At 47.6% G+C, this 9961-nt stretch overlaps 4 protein-coding genes across 4 annotated transcripts; all 4 read left to right on the top strand.

Annotated features, from left to right (window-relative positions):
* Positions 1–515: 515 nt before the first annotated feature.
* CCR75_009498 (uncharacterized protein) lies at positions 516–878 on the top strand (the record flags this gene model as incomplete). Its single annotated transcript, XM_067967537.1, has 1 exon — positions 516–878. The coding sequence occupies one exon, from the start codon at positions 516–518 to the stop codon at positions 876–878; it is 363 nt and encodes a 120-aa protein (XP_067818085.1).
* A 517-nt stretch (positions 879–1395) lies between these two features.
* CCR75_009499 (uncharacterized protein) lies at positions 1396–1581 on the top strand (the record flags this gene model as incomplete). Its single annotated transcript, XM_067967538.1, has 1 exon — positions 1396–1581. The coding sequence occupies one exon, from the start codon at positions 1396–1398 to the stop codon at positions 1579–1581; it is 186 nt and encodes a 61-aa protein (XP_067818084.1).
* A 441-nt stretch (positions 1582–2022) lies between these two features.
* On the top strand, positions 2023–2309 carry CCR75_009500 (uncharacterized protein; the record flags this gene model as incomplete). The annotated part of the gene is given in 2 exon segments (XM_067967539.1): positions 2023–2124; positions 2142–2309. 2 exon segments carry the CDS (start codon positions 2023–2025, stop codon positions 2307–2309), a joined length of 270 nt encoding a protein of 89 aa, XP_067818529.1.
* Positions 2310–2888: 579 nt separating this feature from the next.
* On the top strand, positions 2889–3164 carry CCR75_009501 (uncharacterized protein; the record flags this gene model as incomplete). Its single annotated transcript, XM_067967540.1, has 1 exon — positions 2889–3164. The coding sequence occupies one exon, from the start codon at positions 2889–2891 to the stop codon at positions 3162–3164; it is 276 nt and encodes a 91-aa protein (XP_067818528.1).
* Between the last annotated feature and the right edge of the window lie 6797 nt (positions 3165–9961).

Genomic DNA, 9961 nt, shown 5'->3' with positions numbered 1-9961 from the left:
ACTGAGGCTATCGATCCGTTTATTCCGAACTATATTGGTTGTAAGGGTCGTTTGACACAAGAAGACCCGGAGCGCGGCGCAAAAAAAACGTAAAAGGCGTATGGGTAATCTGGCCGAAGGGATATCTCAAACTTCCCAGATTTTTCAGAAGAGGGATACCCAGCCACTTCACCAGATGCTGGTATTAAATATTACGACGGCGTCGCTATAAAAGTTATACCAGGTGGAATTGAAGGTTTCCTCGCGCATCAAGCAGCGCGGGAGGGGCTGAATCTTGACGGAAGCATTCAATGCTCTAAAGGTGCAACTTTTTCATGAGAGCCTTGCTCGCAGGTGCAATCAAAAATAAGCAGAACTTGCGTCCCACTCCGGCTTTATCCAGTCGAGAGGCGGCTCCTAATGATACTCCGCTTCGATGCCCGCCGGCGAAAGAAGCCAAGGGGACCAGCAAGTCGCCAAACCAGGAGTCGGCAGCATCTGCCAACCAGGGTGCGACAAACTCGGACAACGCGTCTATGCACTCGCCTTCACCGAAGAAGGCGCCGATTCCTACGAAAATTCGAGCAGCCGCGGTCAAACATTACGTGACATCCGCCGCTGCTGCCAAAACTAATAAGCGGTGTGCTAAGGCTGTTATCGAACTGAATCATCTGATCGGAGGCGATCGTAAGGCATCCACAGCAGATCGGGCAACGGACACTAGCAATTTCCGCTACGACGGAGAAGTCATTCAATGTGACAACTTAAGTGTTGGGTCAATGTCAATTGGGGGACGCACAAAGGGCGGTAGGCCTACTAACTTTGCCGCTATGAAGAAGAACGATACCGACATCGAAAAAGCTTGCTACTTCGAGACTCATGCTCATGTGCTGGAATAAGCCATTGCTCGCGAAGTTACCGTTACGAATTTACATAGTACCCTCAACGATGCGATTGGAGGCATGACTCAGTTGGATTTCGAATATCGCACCGCTGGTGCAGTGGCGAAAACGAGCGGAGAAAGAAGCAGCGATTGCCTCGTGCAAACTACAAACATTGACGCGCCTGTTTGAAAAAAAAATACACCGGAAGAGAAGCCCGAGATTGGGGTTGCGGTCAAGCCCATTTGTGTCAAGGCCGAGCGAAATGCCTGCTGTAAACTACATTCCTCCTGAGCTTGCATATATTAGAGAGCAGAGTCGCTCGACGATTCAACGTTTGTTGTCCTCTTATGTTCGCCGCAAACGGGCATACCTAATGTATCATCCAAGGCAGCTCCTGGTGCGGTGCCACCTGGGGCTGGATCGAGTTCAGCTCTTCGGTCATATCACCGGCATGCTCCCAGGACCTTAGCGCACTGGACTCACATGATCTCGATGTGACTATGGCGGATGCAGCTTTACGTATGGGAATACCATGCACATGGATGATACTGTAATTTCTCCGCCGAAAATCGCCAGTAGTCCAATACAAGCGGAGCTAGCTCAGGTTATCGCAGACGAGCTCAAGGCCCCGCCAGACACAATAGTCAACTCATCCCTTGGCGATACTGGCTTGTCGACACGCCTTAGTCGCCCGAACGAGGAAAAGAGTACACAGTAAGTGATTCGATCCCCGAGGGACCTCATCCGCACCCAAAATACTCACGATCATATTTTACGTGCAACGAGAGTGCGCAAGGTCCCAGACACCACATTGGCTGTAGTAGCGACTACAGCAGTACCGGAGAGCACGAAACAACTTTCGGCAAACACAGCAGTGATTCGACGATGGGTCAACCAGCGCAAAGCTGGACCGCGGTACCTGCTACAATGCCAATTGGTCCAAAGAGCCAATCTGCTTAAGTTGATTCTTGTGCACTTGTCTTAAACAACGGTACTCGGTTGCTTACCTCGCCTCAATGACGGGAAAATCCTTCAAGGCTTTGGACATTTCATCAACAGGGAGTTTGAATTGGCTGTGATCCAACCATGCAAGTGCGAAGCTTCGGGAGAAGCGCACGGGTTGGGCTGCAACGACTGACGGTCAGCTCGGACAATTTCGATGGAAAACGACGGACAACATACAGTGCTTGAAACATTTCAGCATATTACAGCCGGAGTTGCTGTGCGGATCTGGGTCACTGAGGCGTCCACAATGCCTTGTGTGTGTTTCTATAAAAGCTTGCACCTGTCGAGGATGAGACCAAGGTGGTGATGCTACAATCCAAAGCGGTGCTATGCCACCTCTCCAAAAAGGAGCGTGCGGCAGTCTTCAGCATTCTATGCAGTTCTGCCAACTGGCAGCCGACGATTGATCTTATCGCCCGCGATGGTCACCCTCAGTACTGAGGACGTATCGGCTGCGCGAGGGAATGCTTCATCATGGGGTGCGGATATCAGTCTTTTTCTTTCTTATATTGCACGACCTAGGTCACAAGCCAGGACTGTAATTTCTTCAGTTCACCTTAAAAAAAACAGGCACACTCGATGTCGTCGGGGCATCATAAAGACTTCCCAAAGGCCACAAAAACCTATCGATTTGCATTCGCAAAACGTCGCGGGATTCCCCAGTCGTTCGGAGTGCTGTGCGGACCGGTTTGGCCACTCGGCAGCGCAAATCACGAGAATACATATACTTAATCTTATTACAAGAAACGGGGGTCTTTCTTGGTGAAGCAGCGAGTCTGAAAAAATTGTTCAGCACCACATGGGGTTCAGTAGGCAAGCCAGCAAGCGCTCGGTGGACCGAAGCCGAGGAAGGCCGATTTTACCTAATCCATATTCATTGCCTACTAAACTGGAACCGTGGCAAGAGGAGCATTGGATACCGCATTAAAGTGCTGTCCGAATAGCTATTCGAGGCGAATTCGCCCTTTCTGTCAACGTATATGCACCGTGTAGTAAGACGGAACGAGAGGAGTTTTTTAGATGCCTCGACAACACCTCCTGGGACACGACGGCCTCATGTTCCTGGGTGGGGATTTTGATTGCACGTCAGTGCCACATCCAGATCGGTCTTTCGTATCGCCGCCCGGACGACATGATTCGTTAGCGCTGAAACGTCTTCTCGGTCGGGCTCAGCTTTGCAATATTCTCGAATTTGACATGGAGCGAGCGGAAAAAGAGAGGACCATATCGACCTTTCATGCGGCGGCACACAGCAGTCTTACACTTTGCCCGGCCAGTATGCGACAAAATCAGTGATATGTGAGTGTTGTTTTTGCTGAATAGATTCGAGACGTCGACATGTCTGTATCTGGTCCAGAAGCGGATCTCAAATGGAATAAGTATTCGGATTGGGGCGTCTTGTGATGTTGTGCGCGTACGACGATTGGCTTAATGATGAGATTGATGGAAAATAAGTTTACGTAAAGTCCTTTTGGCGTCTGCGAAGACAGCCCGCAAGGTTTGACGAGAAGCTATAGACGTTGGCTCAAGCACCTATATTTCCGACTGGATGCGGCGATATTGGATGCGCGCTTGCCAAGTAAATCACCAGCGTGTGCTCAAGAGATATGCGACCAACCGAGCCCCGTCGATACTGGTGCAGATCTTCGGCGAAACGTTGCAATATGTCGAAGATTATGGGCAGAGAACCCAAAACGAGCAAGCCCTTGTCCAGTCCGTGTAATCCCCACGCGAGACATTCCGTCGATTCTATGCTCGGGCGTCGACTTAAGCTCAGGACAACACTTTCGTTTTCCTGGTGGCAGAGCTACAAGGAAAACGAAAGTGTTGTCCTGAACTTACGGACCGAATCGGTCGCAGAAGTCAGCGGATGAAATGGCAGTCGGCTGGAAGCATATTATGACTCATTATTTTGCTTGTCCAACTGTTGCCGCTGCACTTCTTGAGCGATCCTCACACCGGACCGGATTGGTGACTCTGATGTGACGTCGGCCATATATCCCGGCGATGTAAGTGAGGCTTTGAAGATGGCGGGCCCGAATGAAATCAACAAAAACATTTTGCCGAGATAATGCAGACGCGCTCGCGACTATTCTCGCAGTACTGTACACTAGATGGCTGTAGTGTTACGTGCTGCTGGCGTCTTCTGGTGAAGCGGACATTTATTGTCTGAAGAAAGTTGCGGGTTTCGCCTTGTCGCTTGATCATCGCCCACTCGCGCTTCCCAACAGCGACTTCAACATTTCTTACAAAGATCCTTTCGTTTCAGGTGCGGTAGTAGTTGTCGCACATTGTTCTGCCTGCTCAAGTAGGATTTGTCTCGAAACGGTCAATTCATACAGCTCTTAAAATGTTTTTGGCGGTTCGCAAAGTGGCGAGTGCTGACAGTGGCCTACATGGAGCCATTGTTCTGCTTCTCGATCTCTCCAAGGCATACGACACTTTCCAACATCGATTTCTTCTATCGGCGTTAACATGGCTTGCTTGTCGCCCAAATTTGTATCGGTCACAGCAGCATTACACCGCGACACGACGTGTCGAATTATTGTGAGTGTGTACCGCTCCAGCCGACGTGAAACACACTATGGAATTCGACAGGTGTGCCCCCTTGCACCATTACTATTTATACTCGCCCTCGATAGTGTCAATTGGATCATCCAAGAGCCACCTTACATCTAGTAAAAAAGTTTATTTGCATTAAAGTCTCGGGCTACGCTGATGACACTGCGGTTTACCTCAGCGATCGGTCTACGATTTTACCTGTTGTTACAATTCTCGATGAATTTGCAGCTGTTTAGGCCTGCTGACGAATAGAGCGAAGTCTATGATCATTGAGCCTGACTTTCGTGGATCAGCCTTTTCTCTAAACACATTTGGCCTAGTTGGCAGTCTTCACGCGGATCCTGCAGGTATCTTGTGTACTTGTTGGACAACAGGATGCGGTAACTGACCCCTGGACTAAATGCATACGATCTCTATGGATCGAACTTGTACTCGCTTGAGAGAATTCTCGTGCGGTGTACGGCTCTTCAGTGCCATCCCGGTGCCAAAATCACCAACTTTACATGGCACCGCTAGCCACTTTTCGCCGTGGTTACTCGGTTGCACAGCTTGATTATGGACTCTGAGGTGCTCGTGGCGGCAAGGGGTCCTGAACTTGGATACCTCCCGGAATAACTTTACTGCCGATAATTCAAGATGGACGTGCGGTGCCGTGTATACGAATGATACGAATGACTAAAAAAGCAATAGCTGTTGACCAATGGGCAGCTACAGTTTCCTTTAGAGATTTACCGATCGGCGACTTCCTCTGGGGTTCTGCTGAAAGGGCCCTGCGTACATTACGCCGTGTTGGACCGACGACACATCCTCGCTTTCGGGCGACTCTATGACTGACTGGTTCTGAATTTGTCGGTCTTCCAGCTGCTCCACATGTCGGTCTTCCAGCTGCTCCACATGTCGGCCAAGGTCTGTCGACGAGCCATATCCTATGCTTTGCGTGCTGCAGTCGATTGTAATGACGACGGTAGTGTCACAGCTGATGGCAGCGGAGTACTTGGTGACGAGGTTCGGGCCGGGTGAGGGCTGATTCAGCAGCATCAGGGCGTTTTGATACCAGATGGATTGGAAACGCTACACTTAAGGATATGCTGAGGATAAAAAATCGCCGATGAAAGGCGTAATTTAAATGGAGCGGATTTTGCAAGAGGACATACGTATCTTAGCGACACACTGTCTTGGTTGACGCTTCAGCGAGGTGTCATACGGCTCTCGCCCACGCAAGGCATAGCGACTCAATGCATGGTGACGCGCCGACACTATGAATAAATTTTCCTTGTTATCCTTTACAACTTCGCTCGTATTTCGCGCTCTAGAGCCGGGAGCTTTGATTGCGTACTCTGCACAAGTCCACATACATCATTCCTGGCTACTCAGCAGAGAAGGTACTTCGATATCTCGCTTCGATACGGGCATTGATTGCAGGGTGATACCAGTCACATCGGTGATATCGCTGCTGCAGTGGCCAGTGGGACTCCAATTCACTTAAGGCGTATGTCCGGCGATTACATGTGCGGTGCACCTTTGGGCTGGCTATCGACGATGGAGGCCCTAACGATACTCAAGCAGATTGTCTCCTGCAGGCGCCGAGATGAAAGCAAAAATTAGCGACGAGCAAGTAAAGAAATCGAACTTCCAGGGAATTTCAGCAAATACAAGTGGAGGGGCATCCGTTAAATACGAGCTCTCTTTCCGAACAATGCGCAAACGCTTTATCGTCTGAAGAGTAACAGCTCCTCTCTGTGGAAGTTGGCTACCCTAGATCTATCTTGCTCCGTGCCAGAGTGTCCGATATCCTTTTCAGCGATGGCTAGTCATTTATTCTGAACTGCTCTGCGCCCGGCGCCATTAGAATTACCTGGTGAAAGATCGCGATTTGAAGGAAGCGGACCTTACGTCTGGTGTTTGGCATAGACCTTCCGGGTGTTTTAAGTTTTACCTGGGATGCCATCAAACACACAATGATATTTGGCCGCGACCGAAGGTTGCGGTCTTCACGCGTGAGATCTGGGATTCATCGCATCAGATGAAGGAATCAGCAAGCGCCGATCGTACGTGCAAACAAGAGGTCGTCGTCCACCATGTAGGGCTGGATTTTATTGTCAAAACCGTGTAACGCTCATCGAAATTTTGCCCTGGCTCGTGCGAAGTGTACCGGTGGCTAAGATGAGATTTCTATGCGGCGGAGTCGCTCAACTAGATTGAATGTAGTGTCACAGGAACAAGAAAGCGGCCTCCTTTGCGAGCGCTGCCGCTCAACACCACCGCGTTAAGTACACTTGGTGTACTTGAGGGGATGGTAAATTACTAAATTAAAGAAATTAGACTCAACACTCGGGTGTAGTTCACATTTGTGACCAACCCTTGTGTATGTGATGCACATGGGTGCATTCACATTAGGAGGGATGACGCCTAGCGTCATCCGTTATGCGAGGTATCTAAAAAGATACGCTCGCAATACATATTAAGTGTTGCCTATAGAGATGATATTTTGATTGGTAAAAAAAGGTATTTATATTTAATGCGATTAAACATAAATCAGTCTGAAACTACTTTCTACTTAGTAAATGCGCACGAGAAGCCGGATTACCGCTCCCGTGACGGCGCTTTACTAAATTACTTAGTGGGTTGGGTGAGGTCGCTAACGCGCCTACCACAACTACTTCACTGCACGCAAGAGAAGCTGGTTCAACCGCTTCCTCGTTGTGCTAGGGTGTGTGTCTAATAGGGCGTGGCCGCATTAAGACGTGCCCGCCTACAGTCAAGAAGAAAAATCTCTTATTTGCAGAGTAGTTTCTGTCCACATTCTCGGCTGATTTCGGAATGATAAAGAGGCAAGAAAGCTTTCCAGAATGATCATTTATACCGCGAAGTATTAGTGTTCCAACAATGCTTAAGCTGATGGTCTACAATCAAGCATTTCCGCTTTTTTTGCCTTATAATATTGTAAATGTCCTGCGCAGTTGACAAATTTGCTGGGTCTTGAGCACGTGGAGCACATAGAATAACACGCGGCTGAGCTCCAATTTGCGTCAGGGTTCGAACAATCTCAACCTTAGAACTGGAAATAGATCTGGCTGAAGGATAAGCTGCTACATTAGCAATTGGTCCATGATTGTGTTCAGCACTTATGACACTGGAAGCCCAGACATCAGTGTCATCTTTAAGCAATATCAGTTCGAAAAGGCACTCTCTTGAAGGAGAGTAGAGGTACTGCAAACTCGCAATGCACGCAAGTTAGGACTCTATTTTTTTTACTGGACCCCAGTCCGAGTTCTCTGAACCTCCACATTAAATCCATTATCCAATGCAAAGACTTTTATTGCTTCCGTTGCCATATCAAGTGTGCTAGAACGTGCTTCCAGTGGTATAGGAATACTCATATCCTGATAGAATGTTTCATGATTGGGCAAACGAAGCTGTTGCGAACGAAGGAATTTATTTACTGAAGGTATATTACATAACGAAGTGCCGATGGCACGCTCAGGAAATTCAGCTTTCTCATTGGCTGTAGTTGAAAGGATTATTTGGGGTGAGGTACGTTTACCAAAAAGCTGAGGTACACATACCGCCCTTACAAAATAATAGAATGTATATGTATGTATATTCTATTTCTAAGAAAGGAATGACATATATATTATAAGTTAATTTTATAATATTCGGCCAAATCCCGAAATAGCTTCGGTATTGACTGTTGATATCCGGAAGTGTGCAACATATAATTCACTTTTTTTGGCAGAACTTCATGACTTGGAGCCACCACGTCCGTAGGAGTGAAAACTAGGCATATATAAGAATTTTTGTTTACTAAATGGTAACTGCTTTGGGTAATGAACCTGATACGTAATATTGTATTTAGACTAATAACTACTAACTAATACGAGTCAGCATGGTTTTGATAAGATCGATACGCTGGTGTTGGGAAATTTTTGCATCAGAATCGTATTCATACACATTTAAGCCGTACATTTTAGTGAAAAATAGGTTGAGCACAGTAATTCCAGTCTTCATACTTAATTACACGTAAATACATATTGTTAGTTACTTGAATGCTGACGTATGCTGAAAAATCTAGTATATATAAGGCGTTCTTGCTGTTGCTAAACGTTTTGGGATCCTGCCGAATCTAGCAGCACTTTGCAGTCCAGTCTGTAACATAACAGACTCGAATGCCTGATTTGTCGACTAGTTTAACGATGCAGTTTAATAAAGTACAGCAACCATCCAAGAGTCACTCAATGTAAATTTGGTTTATGTCGCATTCCACTAAATAACGACTCGCAGACTCGCTTCCAGGTATCTTGCGCAGCCATGAGTACTATAGATCTCAAGCTATATTGTGTAAATCTTAGCATCGTTAGCTAAATTATCACGAGTCACGGTATGATTAAGAAGTTAATTTGGATGGTGTAGCCGATCGTCGGTAGAGCTGGTGCCCACCGCTTATGCATAACTTTAAAGCACATTGTAATTCGTTTCTTTAAAACGAGTACGTTCCACAATTAAAGCTGACATAAATCGAGATGGATACGAGGCTGAGCTCCTGCCAGACACAGCATCCTATTAAAGAACACTGCTTTTATTATTAGAGCAGCACAATACCATTATTCCTTCTTGTAACGGGCTAGAAATGCCCTAATGTTACACAGTCCCCATTAAGTACATTTGGTACTTAAGGGGATGGTCAATTACTAAATAATAGTAGTTAGACCCAACACTCGGGTGTGGTGCACATTTGTGACCAACCCTTGTGGATGTGATGCACATGGGTGCATTCACATTAGGAGGGATGACGCCCAGCGCGTCGTCCGTTACGCGAGGTATCTAGAAAGATACGCTCGCAAAACATCTAAGTGTTATCTACAGAGATGACATTTTTGATTGGTAAAAATAGGTATTTTTATTTTTAATGCGATTAAATACAAATCAATCTGAAAACTACTTTCTACTTAGTAAGTGCGCACGAGGAGCCGGATTACCGCTCTCGTGACGACACTTAAACTAAGGCACTTAGTTCGTTGGGTGAGGTCGCTTAAGCGCCCACCAACATCCTCACTGCACGTGAGAGAAGACGGTCAAACCGCTTTCTCGCTGTGCTAGGGTGTGTGCCTAAGTAGAGCGTGGCCGCATTACGACGTTCCCACCTACATTTGGTAGCACTTGTAATCGTTCCCACGACCCGCATCCCTGCGTGTGTACGTGAGGATGAGCCTCAATATTGATTGGGCTCATTTCTTCCACCTTTCCAAACTTCATAGGGAGGTGGCAGGGCTTATGGCGCAGAGACTTGGTGAACAAGCCCTGACAAGTCTCATGGGCAATTCTCCTGAGCAACATGTTGCTCAGTTGGAGTAGTTTGACGCATTCGTGCTCGGACAGCGGAGAGCCGCGTCCGAGGCACAGAGCCATGCTGCGGCGGAGTGCGTCACTCAGACTCAGGATGAGCTAAGGCGTGAGCAGGCTCGGAGCGAGGCTCTCAACAGGACTGTTGAAATACTCTCCACCGGGCCTATTCGGATGGACTGCCCAAGTTC

This window comes from Bremia lactucae, linkage group LG6, assembly GCF_004359215.1.
Source record: "Bremia lactucae strain SF5 linkage group LG6, whole genome shotgun sequence".
NCBI classification, from domain to species: Eukaryota; Oomycota; class Peronosporomycetes; order Peronosporales; family Peronosporaceae; genus Bremia; species Bremia lactucae.
Note: the sequence above shows the minus strand (reverse complement) of the source record. Positions and strands in the feature narration are given on the sequence as shown.